The 22155-nt window shown below is 46.7% G+C and overlaps 1 protein-coding gene across 2 annotated transcripts in view; it reads left to right on the plus strand.

Annotated features, from left to right (window-relative positions):
* PRKG1 (protein kinase cGMP-dependent 1) overlaps positions 1–22155 on the plus strand; it is a 535590-nt gene that overhangs the window by 34131 nt on the left and 479304 nt on the right. The window contains exon 1 of one of the 2 annotated variants that reach the window (XM_074874161.1): positions 1592–1902. The exons of the other annotated variant lie outside the window; for it this stretch is intronic. Within the exon in view, the coding sequence (XP_074730262.1) occupies positions 1592–1902 (311 nt within the window). Of the gene's footprint in view, positions 1–1591; positions 1903–22155 lie in introns of those variants that run through there. 2 annotated transcript variants of the gene reach the window in all.

Consider the following 22155-nt stretch of genomic DNA (forward strand, 5'->3'; position numbering starts at 1 on the left):
GCTAATGCCCAAATGGGAGGTCTAGACACACTGCTAACAGCAGATACAAACATGTAGGTACCACCCACCTCCAAAAAACTCTCCACGGCTGTATCCTACCTCTCTCCTCCCCGAATCAAACTCCTGGAGAGAGAACTGAAGCAGCTGCTTCTGCTGTCCTGAAAACATCCCAGCATGAGACTGTGACGGTGCCCCAGCGCTGCAGCAGCTCTTTGTGGGGCGCCTATGCTCAGCTGGGCTATGGGGGTTTTTACCCCCAGCTCCTCCAGACTGTGTAATCTTATCGGGAACCCCCCAAACGGGGTATTTTCTTGCCCAGAGATCCCTCTTTCTGCCCCGGAGGGCCAATACCAGGAGTGGCGTTGTCATGGCGTACATCGCTGTCCCTTCTGTGCCTGGCGAGCGCAGGCAAGGCAAAAGAAAACAGAGCCATTTGGCACCGAGGGCTCAGCTGATGTGGCCCATTTATTTTATTTTGTTATTTTTGTGCTGCAGACCCGTGGACTCTATCGCATAGGTAGAACCGGTGTGTCGTGGCTTGTTGGCACGCAGAAAATCCGAGTGCATGAGCGCGACTGGGAAAATCCTGTCGTGTTTTGTACAGCAGAAACTACCTCACACTTTCATGTGGGTATTGGGGCTACACAGAAAGACTATTTCCCATATTTTAAGTTAGGATTGTTTAGTGCTCCAAGACCCATATGCCTTGCCTCCAGGCTTTTCCAGAGCAGCGATGCTTCACCAATATTCACATTAAAATCTGGGTTTTTGGAGCCCAGAGCTCGCTGAGGGTGAGGAGGAGCCATGCCAGGCACTGGCTTGTGCTTTCACTCAGAGAAGACAACAAAAATTGTCTGTTAAAAAAAAAAAAAAAAGTAAACGGGAGCTAAACCGGGCAAGTTCTGTAGGGACAAAGTAGCACCCTTGATGGGAGCAGAAGGTGGGAAGGGAGAGGAGCGGGGGACACGCCGAAGGTGGGACGGAGAGGGCAGGTTTGTGCAGCCATCTCCCCGGGTTTGGACTGGTCTGATGGCCTCCTTCTGCAAAAGGACGGGGAGGGCAGCGCTGGGCCCGGGCTCCCGGCGGCGGAGCGCTCCCGCAGCCCCGGGGGGAGCTGCCGGCCAGCCCCCGACCCCCCTCCCCCTCCTCCCCGCAGCCCCCGGCGGGCCACCCCGCGGGCCGGCGGCGGGGGGCTGTGGGCGGCGCGGGGAGCCGGCGGGGCCGGGAAGGAGGGAGCGGGGAGTGCATGTGCATCCTCGCAGGCGCCCCTGCCTCCCTCCCGCCGCCTTCCCTCCTTCCCTCCCCCTCCGCGGGTGTGTGTGTGTGTGTGTCTCTCCCGCTCCCTCGCCAGCCCAGCCTGACGCAGGCGGCTCCAAATCGCCCCTAACAACTCGCCTTCGGAGCGCGGTGCCGGCGGCGGGGGGTCCGGCTGCGGCGGGGCCCCGGCGGGCAGCGGGGCCGCGCCGGGCCGGGCCGGGCCGGGCCGGAGGGGGCGGCGGAGGCGAAGTTGGCCCAAGTGCGGGGAGGCGGCGGGCGGCCCGGGGGGGGAAAGTTGCCGGGAGAGGCGAGGGGCGAGCGAGGCGGCAGGACCATGGGCACTTTGCGGGATTTACAGTACGCGCTGCAGGAGAAGATCGAGGAGCTGCGGCAGCGGGATGCGCTCATCGACGAGCTGGAGCTGGAGTTGGACCAGAAGGACGAACTGATCCAGAAGCTGCAGAACGAGCTGGACAAGTACCGCTCCGTGATCCGGCCCGCCACCCAGCAGGCGCAGCAGCAGAGCGCCGGCACCTTGCAGGGGGAGCAGAGGACCAAGCGGCAGGCGATCTCGGCCGAGCCCACCGCCTTTGACATCCAGGATCTCAGCCACGTCACCCTCCCCTTCTACCCCAAGAGCCCACAGTAAGCAGGGGGTTCCCCCCCGGGGTACCCACCGCCCGCGGGCAGCTCAGCGCTCCGTGCCTCGCCGCTCCAGCACCCTCGGCCCCTTCTCCTCACGCCGCCCGGGGGGCAGCCGGCGGACGCCTCTTCCCCGTCCTCGCTGCGCCGGCGAGGGACCGGCGAGGGGGGGGACGGGGCACGGGGGGACGCAGAGCGGAGACCCGAAGCGCGGCCGCCCCGGGTGCCGCCCGCCCCCGCCCCTTCCCGGGTGGCTCCGCGGTCCGTGGGGTGGGAAAGTTGCGAGCTCCGAGCTTCGGGGGGGTGGTGGGGTATGCGACAGGAGCGAGCCCCGAGGTTTTTGGGGGGACAGCCGCCCTCCCCCGGCCCGGCCCGGCTTGGCTCCTCCCGGACCCGGCCGCCCCCCCGCCCCCCCATCCCGCCGGGGAAGGCACGGCGGCGAGCTCGGGAGGGGGGCGGGCGGCCGCTGGGGGAGTTTCTGCTGCCGGCGGGTTGAACCGGAGCGCATGGCGGTCTCGGGGGCTTTACCGCTGCGGGAGGGGAAGGGAGATACCCGGGGGTCTCTCCCCGCCGAGGGGGAGTGGCGTCCCGCAGGGAGCGATTCACAGCGGGGAAACTTGGAGCCCGGCGGGGTGCGGTGCCCGGGGCTCCAACAGGCTCCTCGTCGCCCTGCCCGGAGGGTGCTGGTGTTTTGGGGCGGGGGGGAGGCAGGGACAGCGGCTCGTTGCAGTGTCCTGGTTCTGGGGGTGTGCGGGGAGCGGCGGGGAGGGAAAGTTGCGGGGAACCTCGGCTCCCAGCGCGCCCGGGAGATGCTCAACCCTGGTTTCACACTTGCCGCAGACTAGTCACATCACAGCGATTTAATGGAAAAAACGGAGACCTCGCAGGAGAGGGATCACCCGCCCCCCCCCCCCCCCCCCCCCCCTTTTAGTTCTTTTCCTAGCCAATAAATCGCAATACACTCCTTGAGCGGAAAAAAAAAAAAAAAGACAAAAATACGATATCCGCCGCTGAAGCGCTTGGCTTCATGTGGAAGCGCTGCGGAGGGTGGCGGGGGCCGGCCCGGGGGTCGCCTCCCTCCGCCCGCCACCGCCGGGCCGTGCCTCCCGGCTGGCAGCTACCGGGGCTCGACCTCCCCGAGGCCGCTGCCGGCCGGTGGACAAACCCGCCTCCCCTTGTGCGGACGACATCTGAATAAACGGGGTTGGGGTCGGGGAGGATCGCTGGAGCCATCCCGGTAGTTGGGGTTGTTCTTGTTTTGGGGGGGCTTTGGGATGCAGGTCACACACCCCCACACCCCCCCCCCCCCCCCCAGCCGCTTGCGAGGGCAGATGGCGGCCGGGCCCCCCGCGCTCTCGGCGCTGTGTCGCTCCAGCGGAGCCCCCCGCGGGACTTCGCCGGCCCCACGCGGGTGCAGGTTTACTCCCGGGCCGAGGCGATGCCCGGGTGCTCCCCGTTGCCCTGGCTGGGGATGTCGGAGCAGCAGTTGCCCGCCCGCCGCCGGGACCCGCTTCTCTCCCCCGGCAGGTTCCGGGCCGAGGCCGGGCGGTGCCGCCGGCCCTTCCCGCCGCTATGGCGAGGCCCCGCCGTCTCCTGGCAACGCCGCGCCGGGGCCGCCCGCCCAGGGAGGGAGGGCGGGAGGGCGGCCGCCATGGGCCGGGCCCGCCGCCGCCTCGGGCCCCCCGGCCGGCCTGTGGCGGGGCGGCGGCTGCAGCCTCTCCTGCCCGCCCACCCCCGCCGCCGGTTCGCCACAGATATTTTGCCCTTTTAAGGCGAACGGCCGCAGCTCCAGATTCAAAAGGGCGGCGGGGAGAAACCGTGGTGGACCAAAAAAACCCAGAAACCCGACCCAAAACCAACCCCAAAACCACCCCAAAAGCGAAGCCCGGCCCGTGAGCAGGCTGAGGTGCGGGCAGGTGGGTCAGTCTGTGCGAGCCAAAATGTCTAAAGCGGGATAAAACATCCCAGAGGCATTAACTTCCTCAATGAAACTGCAGGACAGCGTATCGCATCTGAAAATGTGTGTTTTCTGTCAGGAGCGTGCGGGTGTTCACCCCTCGATGCCCTCGAAGTGTGAATCGAGCCCCGCAGAGCTCGAGGAAGCGCTTTGGGTTTCAGCAGAGCAAGCCTGGAGCCTGTGCTGTGTACGGTGAAATACGTACGTAGGAAGCCTGACGAAGCCTTGAATGAACATTTTCCAGCTTGAATTTTAATGGCTCATTGTGTAAATGCCTTGCTGTAGTCTCGCACGGGGTGTGACGCGTGCCGCCTGCCTGAGGGAGTATTTCATATTGACCTTCCATGGTCAATACTGTAATACTATTTACAAAATTTAAGCCAACTTGCAGCATCAGACCTTAATCACTGAGGTGGAAAAGTTACTTGCTCACAGCTTCAGGAGTGTGTGTTGCTCTAGGAAGCGTTTGCTCTTCTGTTTCAGCCATCACATGATGGTGACGAGAAGCCCTCAAAGCCTCATGCCCAAGGATGGACACCTACTCAGGTGACACACCATCTTCTGGTGGTAGATAGTCATCTTGGGTGCTTGCCTAAACCCGTAACTGCACTGATGAGCACTTTTAATTTGAGCATCCCAATGGAAAGGAGGATACAGCTGCATAAATAAGGGAAGATGTGAACCATGTATTTTGCTTACCTGTAGTTCTCATGATTAAAATACAATCCAGATGAGCTGCTCTGTTAGTGGTGGATGTAGCTGGGAGACGGAGTGAGGAAGTGCAACTGGTTTAGTTTATTTGGGATCATTAATACTTAGTTTGATTTTTCTTACGCTTTTCTACTTGCAGTCGCAAACACGGCTTGCACAAGTGCTCGTGTATGGTTGAGGGGAGGTCCTTGTCTTGATTAAAGAAACGTGACATGATCTTGATGACAATTTGATGTTCAAGATAACTGTTTGTACTGGAAGTTAAGATGGAGAGGACCTAGAAACAGGACAGGAACTACCAAAATATTCAAAGAACGGTTGACTTTTTTGCCCTGTTCATGCCGAACCTCAGTGACTGTGAAGGTAATGGCATCCAACCTTTTGGTGTTGGCCACCAAAGTACCAGCCTGTTTTCCAGCATTATGCTGAAGTAGGACCACCAAGAGGATGCACAGGAAATCTTCAGTTGTTTGGTAGCCTGTGGTTTTTTAGCAGTTAAGTGGTGCTGAGTCTATCCTCCTGATCTGGTGGAGCACCTAAGGCAGCTGGAGATGGGCAGGATCAGTAGTAGTAGAAAGTCTGTTAAAAACAAGGAGGAGTGATCATGAGGGTCGTGGTAGACTCCTGATACCTGTAGGTCTGACTCTGTGGTGAAGTGTCTATGGAAGCTGCTTGATTCCACATAGAAGATTCTGGGTTGTAAAATCGTTACACTCCAAATGGCTTTTAAGCGTGAAAGTGAATTTAAGTGCCTCATATGGAAGAAACACCATTAAATTTCCTGCAAGACCTTGCCTTGCACACAAACCCCACCATTTAAGATGCATGCAGTTTAAAAAAAAAAAAAAAAAAATCTGTTTCAGAGTGTTAAGAGTTTTAGTTGCTGTGCAGGTTGGGCTTATTTTGCCTCTATTGGTTTTTTTTGTTTGTTTGTTTGTTTGTTTTTTTTTTTTAATGTGAAATGGAACTTTGTGTGTTCACATGAGGAGTTTATAGCTAAAATCCTGCCATTTTCTTCCAAGTTATGAGACCAGTGAGAGAAGTCAGGCATTGGCATCTTTATCAGTCTCCATATTCAAGTAACTAGAAGCCAGTTGTCTAAAATTAAGTGTCTTTTTCTTTCTCCCCTCAAAGGAAATAACTTGTAAGAAGTGACTGGAGTAAGTGGGCACAGACTGTGGAGAAAGCCGGGTGGATTTTCATGGTAGAAAAATGCCGTGACAAATCCTTATCTCCTCTTCATCTTCTAAAATTGCTTCTCTGTTTGTTTTTCCACACCTTTGACCTCTTGCAGGATATATCGTGGCTGCTAACAGCCTGTCAGCATGAAAAGAATACTGCGAGACCCGGTTTGTACCAACTGTTACTCCAATTAAGATTTTACAGAGCTGCAGACCAAAAAGTAGTCTTTTAAACTGGGAAGTTTAAAAGTTGCCTCTTGTATCTTTGCTTTCGTTACTTTGTGCTTGCCATGGGAAAATACCCGGCACTTTAATTTTAAAAGGCTGTTTCTTTTGGTGATTGGCAACAGCTGTATGCTTTTTTGGAAGACTCTGTACTCAGCATATTTTGTTTTCCAGAAGGGAAAAAAAAAGTAAAAGCAGAATGTAAAACAAAGCGTAGAGCTCATGAGCGTGAAGAAACGTATAGGGCCCAATCTTCTCCTGTCAGAGGTTGTGCATCCCTGTTGTTAACTGAGCTAACGGCAAAATTTATAGAATTTATAGAAAACGACATTTATAGAAAATATAATGTCATTTATAGAAAATGTTGAGTAAGATGAAACATGACTTGGTTTTGTGAGTTAACAGACTTAGGACTACTTTGAGTGTGAAGTTCAGGGGATCTGCCAAAATCCCAGAGATTCAATTTTGGGGGGAGGAGCAGTCTGTGAGTCATATTTAAGAGTTCTGGTTTTAAAAAACCAAAATACTTGGTTGCATAGCCTTAGGGAAAGTACAACATACATACAAGAGATTTAACAAAATCCCTTCAACGGCCAAATTGGTTCTTTGAAGGCGAATGTGCACATCTTCTGTGGACTAGAGGCGTATTTTTAAATGATCTTAACAGTAGTAAACCCCCCAGAAATATTTGAAAAGCACTTCATATTTAGAGTGTTTGCATAAAATTATCTGCTGGTATGTATGTATGTATGTACCCAGGAGCCGTTCATTAATTAAAACTCTCAAACTATAGTTCTGAAAAAAAGAAGAACCAAAACCCCAACCTTTTTTTCTTAAACCCCATGCTTTCCTCTTTCTAAAATAATTTGGAGGATGGTTGCAACATATTTTAACCACTAGAAACTGATGGTTGACATGATTGAGGAACCTGTGATCAGGAACTGAGACGCCCCCCCGCAGTGATTGCTTCCTGGAATGTGGGACAGGAGCTGTCAAATCAGAGGAGGGATGGTGGCCCCTTTAGTCCTGTTACTTTCCAGTTTTGGTGTCACGCTGCGGAGAACATCATATCAAAAGCAGTCAGCAGTGATGGATGTAGTGGTGCAAGCTTACTTTTTGTTCGGTGTCAAGATGTAGTTCATTCACTATGCTGTGTCCAGTGTCCAATTGAAATGCATTTGTCATTTGTTTGAGAGTAATGAACTGCTGTGGTTGCTTTTATGTGCTACGTGATAGAACGTTGGATCCATCTGAATGTAGTTTAGCGTTGTTCTAAAAAAGAATTTCTGTGCCTGGAAGGATCTGCTAATTCTTAATTAAACACTGGCATCCATTAATGTCAGTGGGTTTTTTTTTCGGTATGCAGGATTTAGGGAGTTAGGACTTTAGGGTTAGAGCTTTATTGATATGTGTTGTGTGGTGACGGGGCAGCGTGTTTCCACTGGTAGGAGGTCTGTGAGAAAGGATGACGTGCGTGCCCACCGATCCGAGATGTGGCCAAGAGCATCGCCTTGGGGAACGATCTCCCTTGGGCCGCTGCTGACTAGCTTTCCACTCATCTTGGCAGCTGTCAAGGGGACAGATCGACTTTTCTCCTGCCGTTCTAGCAGCGTGGTGCCACTCAAACCCTATCACAGTTTCTGTGTTTGGCTTCCGCTGGCTGGCTGATTTGCATGGACAAGCTCTCAGATGCTGTGAAGGACAGCCCGCTCCTTTAGCAAGTGCTGCTGAAGCTGGGTACATGGGACTTGTTGCTTACCCGGCAGCCCAGCCCTAAACTTATCTCTACGGCTGGCCAAGGCAGCTTGGCAGAGTTGCCTTGTGAGCTGTCTCCTCTCTTGACTCCCCAAACACCCGACTTGCTCCGCTTCTGTTGGCGCAGCAGGGCTGAGAGCAGAGCCTCCCTGCACCTCGCAGGGATGAGGTTTTATTGTGAAGGATAATATGCTTCCTGACAGAAGTTTTAACATGCAGCGTGTCAAAGATAGCGTCGAATGCAAGTCAGTCAAATGTTATTTTACTCTGTTTTGACGGGTTTGGCTTGGCAGTGGTGGTGGTGGTGGATGGGGCTTTCCTCTGTGCAAGAGGCACATGTGTGACTCATGCCTCAGAGTCTGTGCTGCTTAATGCCTTGTGAAGTGGCAAGCGTGCAATTGTTGGTGGTTTGCCTCTTTGTATAATTCAGTCTTCTGAGGCTTTGGCTACTAGTGGTGGTGAGGAATTACTGTATTGTATTTAGTTATTACGCAGAGGACAAAGATTTTTCTCTATTGGCAAGTAGTGTTCCGGGTCATCACTGAAGTATGTGTGTTTAGTCAGGTCATGTTTATGCTGAATGTAAACCGTATGGACTAGAGGTGTTTTATTCAAAGGAAGGTAAAAACCAAATCACCGGACAAAGCTATTAAACCCACGTATTTGTTTTGTCATTTTCTGTCTGATTCTTGCTTTGATGAGTGGTGGGAAGATTAAAAGTTGCTGCAATTGCCATTATTTTTAGTTCTGCTTAGTAGCAATAAGCAACACACACTTCCCTGAATTTCTGCTGCTTTCCGATATTAATTTTAGCAGTGTAGTGTAAATACACTATGTTTTAAAGCAAAGTAGTTCTGTTCAGAAACTATATTGAAATCTTTATGTGCAAAACAAAACTCTTCAGCAAGTACAGTAGTTTTAAGAAAGGTAATAGCACTTAAATGAAGGCAGTCATTAACATAGAAACCACATTTTAATTGTAATACATATCCATAAATTCATTTTCTACAGAATTAACTTTTTTCCTCTTACCTATATTACTGGGTGAATGTTATAGGTGGATAGTTTTAAAGTACATCAACAGAAAATGAGGTCCCAGACCATGGACACGAATGCCTTCCCTCCAGGCTGTCTGTGGAAGTAGTCCTGAGCTTTAGCATCCCGTGTCCTTAAACACAATATGTGTCTTACATGTCTGAAATGAATCAACACCCCTCGCCCCAGATCAGAGCACTGATACTGAGCAAAAATGTATGTAGTAGCACAAAATTTAGACTAGGCAGCTGCCCGCAGCACCCCGTGTTGCAGACTTGCTGGGAAGGCGAGTGGATTCCATGCCTTTACTAAACATTGTCTCACTGAGCACCACATGCAAAATATGAGTCAAGGGGAAAAATTCCTCCTTTAGAGAGTTAAAAAGGACACAGTGTCTTGATATGTACCTGTTTCTTTGGTTTTCCTGCTCGTGATAGACACTGTGGGATGCTAAGATTTCAGAAGTTGTTGGATACCAACCTTATCTTAAGGTAAGGGGTCCTGGAGAGCTGTGCTTTTTGAACTGGAGATGGTGGTGGTTTAAATGCCACTTTCTGTCATAAATGATACTCCTTACTGCCTGTGCTGCTGGTATAGCTTCTCTTTTGGCTTTTCATGGCGCCAAAATACTTGCGTTTGTAGCAGGCTAAAGGGAAAATACTTGTATAAATGTTTTTTGTCTGCTTTTTGCCATTTCTAGGGGGTATGTGCAGACAGAGAAGTCCCTGACATTCACATTTTGTGTAGCTTGCCTTTGTTTTGAAGGGCCGGTAGAACAGGAAAAAACAAAAGTATTTGCTATAGTGGATCCTAAAGCAATGCAAATAATTCCTCTCTCCTTCTCTCAACATCTACAGAAAGTGGTTTGGTTGCAAGTGTGCATGTGGCTTGGATATGTACTGTGTATACTGACATCTGAAATGTCTGAAATTGTATTAAGGTCTTTTAGAAACGGTGGTAAAGCACCTACCTGGAAGGGTTTGTGTCACGGAGATAGCTACAGTGTACTTATGAAACAGCGAGCACAGGACTTGCATTTTGCAATGCTCATGCAGTCACTGGTTTCCTTGGAAACTAGTGCCTGAGCACTTATAGCCAAACTTGAACACTGGTGCCTGGTTTCAAAGTAGAAAATGGGCTCCCAGACTTTAAAATTGCAAAGTAGGATCGGGATATTTGGACTGTACTAGGTGCTTGTTTGTTAGGAGTAATCTTGAAGTAGGATATCACTGAAAAAAAGCCCCTCATCGTACTGCAACAGTTTTCCTGCCCAGAGCTGGGTTTCTTTCTCCAAATTCCCCTTTTTTGATTTGGTTTGCGAGCATATTTATTGGAGGTGTTTCCTGTTAAACACACGAACTGTGTCAGGAAAGCTGTGGACTGGCTCTGCGACGTGGGCTTGAAGTGGAGGCGAAAACTACCCAGCCAGGCTGGCTCATTTTGTTCACTTATTTAATATTCTGTGAGGTGGTGATCGTGGGTGATCTGAACAAATAGCAGAAAACATAATGCAGCTGTCTGGGCTGACCAAAACTGAAACTGGAGTCCTGTAAATAGATGCATACTTTGTGTTAAATGTGATATCCTAAGTTCAAGAGAAATACATGTAATGAAAGTTGTGTATGTGCACATATGTACTTATCCACATACACGGGAGTATTTTATTAACACAAATATACTACAAGATGGACTTTTATTAGGATAGAAAACAATCACGCTTTAATGTCGGTGGAGTATACGGAATTTTTTCCAGTATCAGCCGGGCTCTGGAAATGTTGAAATGCTGCTGGCTTCTGCAGCTTAGCAGCCACAGAGTATCATTCAGATTCAGGAGCAAAAGAGTAAATAACTGGTGACATGGATGTGATGAAAATCTAAAGCCATTGCTCCCTGCCCCCAGTGTAAGTGGGTCCCTGAGATCTGCCAGTGCTTGTTACTATCTAAACTGCCTATCTGATGTCAATTGTGTGCAAAGAACCACTGGGTGAGGGGAATTCATTAGTGCTCTTGTAGTCCACAGGCTAAATCAGGAAAATAACTTTCTTGGTGGGTAACATTTCTGATGAATAGAAGAAATCAATCGCTGTATGACTTGGGCAACAGCACATCAAGGCAATAGCCAAGCACTTAATGAAGGTGTAGATAAACCAAATGTGATGCAAATAATGCTACTCAGCTCTATGGTTATGCTTGTTGAAAACAATAGCTATAGAGATGCTTTGGAAATCATGACTCTTAAAAACCTGAGAAATTCCTTTGGGTAAAATGGAAGATCAGACATCCTCCTTTCTGAGTTGGAAATACATACACAGTGGAGTTAGTGTCCACCTCTTTGCCTTGAAGTTTCAGTATGGCTTAAGTTAGTGAAAGTCCAGAAGGCGTTACAGGCGAGGTTTAACGGTGGCTAAACTCGGTCACATAGAGGAGATATACATCTTTTGGCAACTACTGTGTTTTGTAGCTTGATATGTATATATATTTAATGAGCGAAACAGATAAATGGTTCTGACACCTGATAAATGACATGCGGTCTTCGGCAGGGCTGTTCGACATAGCTGTTGTTGTGATAACAGCAGCTCACTTCTGCTGGCCCTGGCTAGGCAGTTGGATCCCTGCTCCGGAGGCTGCGGAGAGGTGAAGCGAATGGCAGCAAGGACTCAGGGAAGAGGCTGGAAGGGGCAAACGAGGCACTAGAGTTTCTTTTCTCTCTCTTCCTGCTTTAAGAAGTGAGGGGCAAAAAACTGAGAGAGGGGGCTGCGGAGGGGAGAGGAAATGCTACTTCCTTTCCAGTTTTCTGCAGTGACCTGTAGCTGCATATGAATCTGCAGAGTGGGATTATACAATCGGGGAATAGTGTGATTTGCAGTTTCTGTGGGCTGAATTCATTGCATGTGTTCCCTTCATCTCTTCTTTCAGGTTCCTAGTGGGGTCCCCCGCATGTCTCAGAATCACAGAATCACAGAATCATCTCAGTTGGAAAAGCCCTTGAAGCTTCTCCAGTCCAAGCATGAACCTCACACTGACAGTTCCCAACTCCAGCAGATCCCTCAGCGCTGGGTCAACCCGACTCTTCAACCCCTCCAGGGATGGGGACTCCCCCCCTGCCCTGGGCAGCCCATTCCAACGCCCAACAACCCCTTCGGGACAGAAATCCTTCCTAAGAGCCAGTCTGACCCTGCCCTGGCGCAGCTTGAGGCCATTCCCTCTAGTCCTGGCACTTGTTCCTTGGCTCAAGAGGCTCATCCCCCCTCTCTGCACCCTCTTTTCAGGGAGTTGCAGAGGGCCAGGAGGTCTCCCCTCAGCCTCCTCTTCTCCAGACTAAACCCCCCCAGTTCCCTCAGCCGCTCCCCATCAGACCTGTGCTCCAGACCCTTCACCCGCTCCGTTGCCCTTCTCTGGACACGCTTGAGTCATTCAATGGCCTTTTTGTAGTGAGGGGCCCAAAACTGAACGCAGTAGAAGTCTCCTCTGTCCCCTTTGTGGCATGTGCTCTGGCATTGAGTTCCTGCAGTCCCTGGCCTTCACACCACTGTCCATTCTGCCCACCATGGCAGGGCAGGCTGCTCTTCCCAGGAAAGGCTTCATCATCCTCTTCTCCCTTCTTTTCTGAGCCCTCAGTTACTTCCCTGGGTCTCTTGTTCCTGCTCCTCCTTCTTCTGCCCAAGATTTTTCTCTCTTGCTATGGATGCTTGCCTTCTCTTCCCTCCTGACCCCAAAGGTCTTCCTTCTACAAAGCTGTCCCATCTGATAGGGTCCAGACTTTACATCTCCCTAAAAAACCTGCCATGTTTCCTCTATACATGAGGAGGCAGAAAGCCTCCAGAGGCTGTAGCACAAAATACTGTGGGAGGCTTGATTTTCCTGACAATCCAGCTTTTCTAGCGTGCCAATTTCTACAAAATCAGTCGCCTTGCGACTGATGAGATGTGACGTCCCGTGGGCCTCCTGTTACGGGCAAACAGCAATTCTATCATGTCGGCTGCCTGCACCTTGCTCGCTCAGCCAAAAGACAGATAATACACATCCCCTGCCCTAAAGAACCGGCACCAAAAAGGGGACAAAGCAAGAGAGCATCTGGTGTCAGGGCATTTAGTGGTAATGGCTTTGAGTTGTATTGACAAAACATCACAGCGCACGCCGTGCGATGGCTGAATGTCGTCCTGCAGTGACTCGATATGTCTTTGTGTGCTGCTTGATGAAGTGCTGCTCCAGCTTTGGGAGGCTGTGTTTTAGCGTTTATCGTTACTTGTCCTTATTGCAGTCCTGCCTATGGACCAAATAACAGCGACGTCTCACTGGTGGGGAGCGTACAGACAAAAGAGTAGGCTAAATCTCAGTTAGAAATGTGGGGGTGTGTGTATACCTCCATGTATAACTTGTGTCTGAGTGCTCGAATGGTGCTATTTATCTAAACTTGCTAGATATTTGAAAACTAGTTGGAGTGTATGTGTGTATATATATATAAATATATATATAAGGTTTTTTCCCTTGCACATCTTTGCACATTTAAATCCTGTTAATACAGCAATTGTATGAAAGGGAGAACGCATCTCCAGCTCATCAGATACTTGATTGCTTTCTGTTTTCCCAGTAGAAGCCTAGCTCTGCAAGGCACGTGAGAGAAATGAAGCATGGAGAGGCGATGGCTTTTCTCTATTAGCAGTATACGCAAACACAGATGTACTCAGATACCATGGTAATGAGTGAGTTGGGAGATCTTAAGTAAGGCAGATACTCCGGTTTTACTTGACGTTACCTTGGTTCAGGGCATTGCTGAAAGGAAGACACAGCCTCTGACTCGCCTCGCCACTTGTTGCTGTGGGAAGATAATGGAAGTTTTGTGATGCTTCTGCTTGGAGAAGGGACACAGGTGGTATGACTCGCTTATTCTGCTGCTTCTTAACTGACTCTGACAGGGTATCTTGGAGTCGCAGCTTGCCTTGTCGGGAAGAGGTCATGTGGCCTTTTTTTGGCAGCGGCGCAGTGATCTGTTTCAGGGTGGATATTGTATTGCAGCCCAGCAGTCTTTCATTAGAGGAGTCCCAAGGGAACGCTAACTATCTGTCTTATTTCCCTCCATTCATTTGCTAGATTTATTAATGTGCCTGCAAGTGGGCACGCACCATCAAGGAGTGTTTTCTGCAGGCACGGCAAGCCTGAATCCCAGAGCACATCAGGCAGTGGTTGTGAACACAGGTATGTTAGGTGTGCCACCTCTGCTTGTTAGGGAGTAGGCACTGGGGAAAATGACATTTGGCTCTATAAGGTGGCAGACCTGGCCTCTGCTCCTGTCGTGCAGAAAGCAGCTGCTCTACCTTCTGCTTTGCAAGTGTTGTTATTTTCTCATCAACCATCGTGGCAGGTACTTCAAGAGCATGTGTTGCCCATGACTGGGAACAAATTATCACTTCCCTCTTAAATCCCCAACTTTTTTTTTTTTTTTCCCCTTTGGACTTTGTACAAGGATGACTGTTACAGTTATTTAGCTAGGCAAAGCAAGTCCAAAAGGGACATCATCAAGCAAATCTCAGCTCTTTGATTTTGTGCCATTACTCTCGCACAAACACACAGGTGTTTTTTTAATTTTTTTTTAAATTGAAAGCCAAAAAGAGCTCAAATAGGAAACCACTAGCCTGATATTTAGAACATCACTTAGGATTTACAAACCTGCATTAAGGCATTTTCCCAGTATTTGCAGATACAAATGAAAAAGCTTCTATAGAGAGTGAGGCTGCTCTGTCAGCGCAGTGAGGACAAACACATAGGAGACCTGACTGAAATTGGGCAGAGCCAGGGACATGAGTCCATGTCCCTCAGATTTCACCTCTGGAGCATAGTGGCTCTTCTCCTTGTTTTGACTGGAAATTCCATCTATGAGCTGCAGAGGACTCTTTCTATTGCAAGTTTAATCCAAATGAACCCGTTTCCATTTGTTTTTTCAACTTTTTCCACCAAAAAAGATTCTTGATGCGGTCAGTGATGGGCAAATGTTATAAATTGGAGCCATATTATTTGGTTAAGCTCACTAGATTTAGTGGCCACAAAAATTTTGGCACTGTGGCTAGTACTGAAGAAGGCTACTGTTTAAATACAGCTGAATAATCTTCCAGAGCATTGTGGCAGAGTTGTTAAATTGATACAAAATTTATGAATATGTAGCAAACCAAATGTGAAGCTTTGTGAACTTGTACCCTGTTTGCATGGTATGGGATCTGGAAGTGTAAATTAGGAGAACCTAACTTATGCACTGAAGTAAAGGAGATGTCTTAAAGATGGTCAAGACAACTGTGTAAAATGTGGATGCTTGTGTAACATACCGAGAAGGTAGGATCTTTATGGGTATTGGAAGTTTTAATGTATGATGGAGGAGCCTTATGAGGCTTAGATGCTGGTTGCTGAATAGTACCTGAAGTTTAAAAAAATTACATAGGGCGCTTGCATAGTTGGAAGCCTTCAGCAGCATTACAACTATTCTGATTTTGTTGGTCAGCAGTTGAAATGTTTTTTTACTTTGTTCATACTGAAGAAACGATATATCGTGGGGAGATAATATTCCATGCTTTTTCTAATCTTCCTAATGGATTTTTTATCAATTCAATTGAAGAATATGATGCACGGAGAAAACTAACTTGATGTCAGGTTGTTTGCTCTGTAGCTCCTTCAGAGTTGCCTCAGCTCTCCGTTTGACTTCTTGGTACAACATGGGAGAGGTGAGAGGGGCCATCACACCCTAAATCACAAGTGTCTGCAACCTGACATCACATCAATCAGGTCACCAAGAGACAGGCAAGGCAGAACTGAAGGTTTCCAGGTCCCGAGCATGGAGCCTGAACATCACCAATTGGTGCTTCGCATCCATCGCTGGGAGATGAGCAGCACTACGCCTCTTTCCCTTACACTGCTGTACAGGTTTTCTTCCTTTCACCAACATAATCTACTTTTTTAAAAAACCTTTCTTGTGCTCTGCACGTTTTCAGAAGACCTAAAACTCTGTTTTTTTATCTATTTGTGTTAGCGATCCTGAGATTGCTCAGACTCAGCCATTCAGTGCCTTGATACCATTTTCTCTGGATTGCTTTGTAGACTCAAGTGCATTTTCCTGTGGTACATACATTGAAAAGACAGCTACCTCAGCAAATTAATGTGAAAGCATTGGAGAAAAATTGTAGAATATGGGTTTTTTTGAGTAAAAAGCTATTCTTTTGTTGCCCATGGGCTATGCTTTTTTAAAAGTATCTGTTGTGCAGAGAGGGATTCTGAGAAGTTAAATCAATTGTCTATTTGTGCACTCATCTAAAGAGCATCTAAATCAGATGCTGCATTGACAGAAATCTGTCAGTATGATAAAACTTCAGCAGGCAAGGTTTGATAAGTGATTATGGAAAAAAAATTATTCTATGTAGCCTTAATCCTAATGTATGGTAATTTTCATCACAAAAAAGTTTTTCTCCACGTGCTACAGGTGTCCAGGTATGCAATTCTATTAAAAAAAAAAAAAAAAAAAAGACAAAAAAGGCAAAACTACTCTGGGGGGCTTATAATGCTTTTTAAACAAGAATCTCAAAATGCTGAAACATTTTTGTTTACTATCTGAAAAGATTTTTCTTAGAAGCAGCTTCCATTCTGAATGCAGTTTGTTGAAACCTGTATTTGACCAGCATTTGTATCATGTTGAATAAAATAACTAATCAACCTGTGGCTAATCTGGAATAACAGCCTCCTGATGTGTCCTCTTTGATTATTAGTGGCTTGGTTCACAGCCAGGCATAGCTGAGCAGAGCTCCTTCATGTAAGGCTAAGGTTAAGAGCTCATCTTTACTTGCTGATGCTTCAGCTGAAAACTTAATTTTTATACCCAAGACTCAGGTGAGTGGTCACGGTCACTTAATGGCAGAGATTTCTTCTGGGGAACAAAAGGAAATTCACCATCAGAGAATGTAATAAAATGGTGATGCTACAGCTGGTTCCTTACAGCCTCTAAATATAGACAGAATAGCATGTAGCAGAGAAAAAATGTTTGCTGAGTTAACTGGGCTATATTTAGGTGCCAAATAAACAGATTTCTGCTTTTGACCCTCCCCCTCACACCCTCAAAACCACTTTTTATACTGTCTGCAAATGTCTTGACTGTTCATGGCTTCTGTTCTTTGCAAAAAGATAAATTCTGAGTGGTAGGGAAAAGGACATCTGTCACAGCTGAAAATAAAGAAAAGGCAAGCTCTTAGGCACACAGTCCCCATGTCCTGACTCCTTCTCTCTCCTCAGCCCTTTATTAGCACTATGTCCGTAGGCTGTTTTAGGTACAAAACGGTTAGGGCTTTAAAAAACCAAAATTCTAACCCCTCCCCAAACTCCATGACTAAAGCCGCATTGATCCATCTAAGAAGTATGAGCTAAAAAATAAGCATCTTCCCTTATATGTCACATTTTACATCACATTTTTTATCTTGCATCAGGCTCTTTTCCTGGCACTGCTGTTGGTACTGATTGTATGGTTAGCCATTTATTCATGTATGCATAAATTTAATTATTTTTTTTTTTAAAGAAAGCAAAGAGCGTAGTCGTCTTGCCAGAACAGATTAGGAGAGGGAGTCTGCAGATCCGCAACAATCCTCTTCTGCGTTTGATGAGGAGGATTTCATCTGCCTGCATAAAGTGCTTCTTGCAATCTCAAGGGTGGCCAGAGTGCAATATAAAATTAGTTTATTCCTTTGTTTTTCCTTTTCTCACATACTTGTGCTGTTCATATGTCTTTGCCTCCTAATTTACAAGACGTTGCACAGCTTGGGACAGCAGGTGTTGTACCTGAGAAGCAGAGAATTGTGGCCAGCACAAGCTTTGGTCTACCCCCATCATTGCAGGCTTTGATCTCTCTGGCTTTCAGTGCTGAATAACCAGCATTTGTAAAGTTTTAATTTTTCTCTCCCAGAGAGTATGTTAACTGTAATTCCTTCGTAAACGTGAGCACTTGGTGATTAGAAATTAGGTTTCATTTCTAATTAACTAGCAAACTACAAGGCGTAGTCTTTAACAGAAACAGGACACCTAAAATTGCAGTGCTCTCATTGAAGGGGCATTGATTTTCACAGGCAGAGAAGCTTTCCCCAAGTTTCCACCTAAATAACAAAACTTAATACAAGTGTAGGTTAATGACAGATTTATTTAAGGTTTTCTTTTCCTATTAACCTGAGAGTAAATCACACAACAATCTTTAAATTGGGTTTATGTCTATAAGAGAGATGCCAAGAGTGTGAAGAACTGACAGTTTTGAATAGTTAAAATTCTGACTAGAAACTTTGTGCATGTTGTTTTTTTTTTTTTTTTTTTTTTTCCTGGTCTAAAAGCTATGTGGAGCCCAGCTTGATTCTTGGAAGGCATAGCTGGTCACTTGGGATTTCTGCTGCTTAACTTCCAGCTTGGTGTGTGGGGGGCATAGCTGTCCAAAAAAATGAAATTGGAGCACCTGAAAGTAGTAATTCTGCCTGGCACTTCTTTGTTCTCCTTGACCTCTGTGGCCTCTACAGACCTCTCTGAACTGCTTGAGGGACAAATATGACACCTGTAAAACTGAAACTTGGGGGAGATATCTTCCTCAGCTGCATTTTTGATTGCATTCATGTTCTTTGAGGTTGTCTTGATGGCACAGAATAGGCCTCAGCTCTCAGGTATTCACTGGACCTTAGAGGTCGTAGTAGGAGAACATCAAAGATGAAATGTCATCAGGAACTCAGTTTCCTAATCATGTTCAGCTGAGGAATTTCTTATGTATTGTGGTTTCAATGCGAGTCACAGCATTTAACTGTAAATGCTGTAATTGGGATTGGTTTAGATGGGATTTCTACGCTCGTTCATTTGCTGCCTTCCTCAGCGTCCTGGATGGGCTTTTTGCAGTGCTAGTGTCTCCATAGGTACTATTAGCTGTGTAATTTAAGCAGTCTCATGCACAGGCCTCTCTGCATTTTACGGTGGCATAATCATCAGTATGATCATAAAACCAGTTTATTTTGAAATTGTTGTTCACTGGATAAAGATTAAAAAATGTCTAGCTGGTTCTAACAAAACTAAGGAAGATTTGAGCATTGTCAGCTTCCTATGTTGTTGAATCCTTGTCTGACATTCTTAATAATTCGTGTGAAAGTATTTATCATTGGGACACCATTCCAATATGGGAAGGTGGCAGAGGTATGGCTGAAGTCAATGATTTTGTGCCCCGGACCCAGGTGCTAAACCCTGTTTAACGCCCTTCTCACCCCCAACCCCCTTTGCTGTTCTTGGCAGTTTATTTCCTTGCCCACAAGATAATGCAAAGCTTTCTCCTTATTTGACAGCCAAGCAGGATTTATAGCTGTGACTTATCCAAACAACCTGTAAAAATGTTATAGAGTGCTTAAAAATAACAGTTGTTATAATTCAAGTAAAGAACAAATAAACACTTGTATTCCTGTTCTCCTCGGTGTACACAAAATTGCATACATACCTTAACTCCGATTGGAGGGGGAAAGACATTATGCTGAGATATTTTTTTTTTTCTCTCTCTGAAAGGGGCTGTCTAAATAAAATATTCTGTTTTAATAATACAGAGATGTTAGGGCTCCACAGACTGCATACAATTTACTTGACCTTTATAAATAGAACAGCCTCGAATCTCTATTGCAAAACCCACCCCTGAAAGTAGCATGCAGATTTATTACCCACCGTATATAGGAACTGTTAGATTTTATTTCTTGAGCAGATAGGCCAAGTAGGATTTGGACAGAGTAACACTGTATATACAAGCACTCTTGAATAGCTGACAAAAAAATGCAGATACATATGTATAAAAATGGCAGATGAAAACTGACTGTTGTATTTCCAAGGTCTCTTGCCTTGGATTTGAGCAAGAGGACTCGTATGAGTTACAGTATGGGAGGAAATAAATGCTGTGATTTGTTGAGCACCTTGTGGAGTTAATGCTGCCAACTACTGGAATCGTATGCTGTAGAGAAGCAGAAACACAGGAAGCCAAATCTTAATGTTGCTTTTAGCATCCGTTTAGGAATGTGACATTTTGTCCTAAGGGACACCAGGGTTAAAGATGATTAAATAGTTGGTAATTTTATTACTGTAGTAAAGGGGGAAAATTGACACAAGCAAGCAAAACTCAATAGTTACTTTAGCTGGAAGGGATGGATGCCTGTGCTCGGTGTTTCATAATGAAGAAACTCGGGAGTCTTCATTTCTAGAGTGAATCTGTCTCATAGGGACGCAGGTGAAATTAAAGTGCATTTCCAAAGATCTGTCTGTGTATCGTAGCTAGCTAAAAATGTTTTGTTAGGTGAGCAGAGGTGTTTTGTTTAAGACAGGTGACTCTTGCATGACCCAGTGGGTGGCCTACACAGTGTATGCATAAGGGTAAATAAACTGAAGTCCATTGAAAATAAAGGATGTTTCAATCCTGCAGTAAAGGCGGGCGTGAAAGCGCAGGTCCCTACATGAACAACGAAGTGCAGAGAGATCGGCTGCTCTTTCTTGGTATTGTCACAGAGCTTTCTTTTGGCTCTGGCCGCTGTTGCTGTTTGTTGGCTGAGAGGAGATAGTAGGCTGAATTTAGATTAAAAAAGGTAAATACGGAAAGTTTTGCTGTTTGCTCACTGACTTCAAAGGTTTGCATGTTTTTGTTCCATAAACTCACTAAAGGGAGGTGTTTTTTCAGGAGTTTCAGTGCCAGTTACTTTAATTCCTCATTGAATGCACACTTGGGCTGATCTTTCTGATCATGTTCTGCTCGTGAATATGCAGTATGTTAGCATACATGCAGAGAGCTTGTGTCTGTTTTTGACTCTGAAACAAAGAACTGTCTGAGCATCTTTAAAATGCACTTAAATGTGTTTCAAGTAACACTCTTTAGGTCTGTCAGGGTTAAACTGGATCTGAAACTGTTTCAGCTCACTCCAGTAGTTCGTTTCCTATACCAAAATAACTCGGCTCCTTGGCACGCGTATTTTCTCCATCTCTTGTTAGCTCTTTCTGTGTATTCCTTCATGTAAATATTTCCTAAACGCAGCCTGCGGAGCATGGAACAAACTCAAAATGTGGAAGAGTTGTAGCGGTGCTTTTCTGAAAGTGAACAAAACTGCATTCCTAGTCCTGTAAAATATCTGGGACGATAGGGATCTATCTATCTATCTAGATCTAGAATATTCTAGATCTATCTATCTAGAATATCTAGGGAAACGAACTGTTTCCCTAGAGAGCCACATGTGCCGTATTGGAAGGACCACTGTTTCCGTCTCATTGTGATACACTGATTTACTGTTCTGCTTTTTAGTGTGTGGTTTCCTCCCCCTTTTCCACCAAATCTGATGCAAGTACTTCTGCTACTTCCTTCTTCCTTTCCTGTTCTTCCACATTAAACCCTCAGGGTCCATCTGGCTCCTTGCAGCCCCATTTCCAAGCTGGCTGTGTCTTCCTCCCAGCCTGGAGCTTGACTTTCTGCTCTTCTTCTGTTGCAGGCTGTGGTTCTAGTTTGCTTTGGCTGCTGTTTGCTTGCTCAACTCTCTGGTGCAAACAGGGAAATAGTAAGGGGCAGGAACTTGCAGGGGGAGCAGGAGGGGAGAAACTATTTGGGAAGATGGTGGAAGGAAAGAGAAAAGGAAATGATGGTATGATGCACTAGGAATTTCAAGTAAGGTACTCAGATGAAAAAGGAAGATGATCCAGAGTTGTTGTAAAGGGAGCAAGCATTTCTGAGTTTGAAGATGGTGTGGGAAGGTGATGAGACATAAGGGTGGTGGGAAATTGGAGAGTAAGTACAGGATAGTAATGCAAGGAGAAGAGAATTATCATAAAAGTACATTAGACATATGAGCAAACTTACTTTTCTGCTCATATGATGCAGATAAAGGTAACTTAATTCGGTGCCTTCTTCTGGCTTATCTTTTCTGTCACAGTTCTCAGCCCCGAGACCTGTTTCTTCTCTCCAGTGTCCCTGTTTAGAGCCTTCCTATGAACAAAAGGTTTTCTGTTAAGCATCTGAGCAGCAGACTGGCAGCACTTTTTTATTCTAAATTATGGGGAGCAGGGACATTGATAACTGCCCGTAGCTATAGCATATGTTGTAGTAGGTGCTCTTAAATTGGTACACAGCAAACAGTTTGATCTGCCAATTGTCACATGTTAAAAATATTTTGGGAGAAACTTATATGACTCTTGTTTAGCAGTCTCTCAGAGATGTTGAAGTATGAGATACAGATGGCCAAATGGTGTCTTCATTTGGATTTCACTTGACATAACAAATCGTAGAGCCGGGGCATGGTGGGTTGGTTTTCCAGGCCCTACCGTGTGAGGTTGTGTAAGATGACCATCCCAGAAGCTTTTGAAGCTGTCTTGTGTTCCTCTCAGTGGAATTTGAAT

Source organism: Strix uralensis, chromosome 7 (genome assembly GCF_047716275.1).
Source record: "Strix uralensis isolate ZFMK-TIS-50842 chromosome 7, bStrUra1, whole genome shotgun sequence".
Taxonomy (NCBI): domain Eukaryota; kingdom Metazoa; phylum Chordata; class Aves; order Strigiformes; family Strigidae; genus Strix; species Strix uralensis.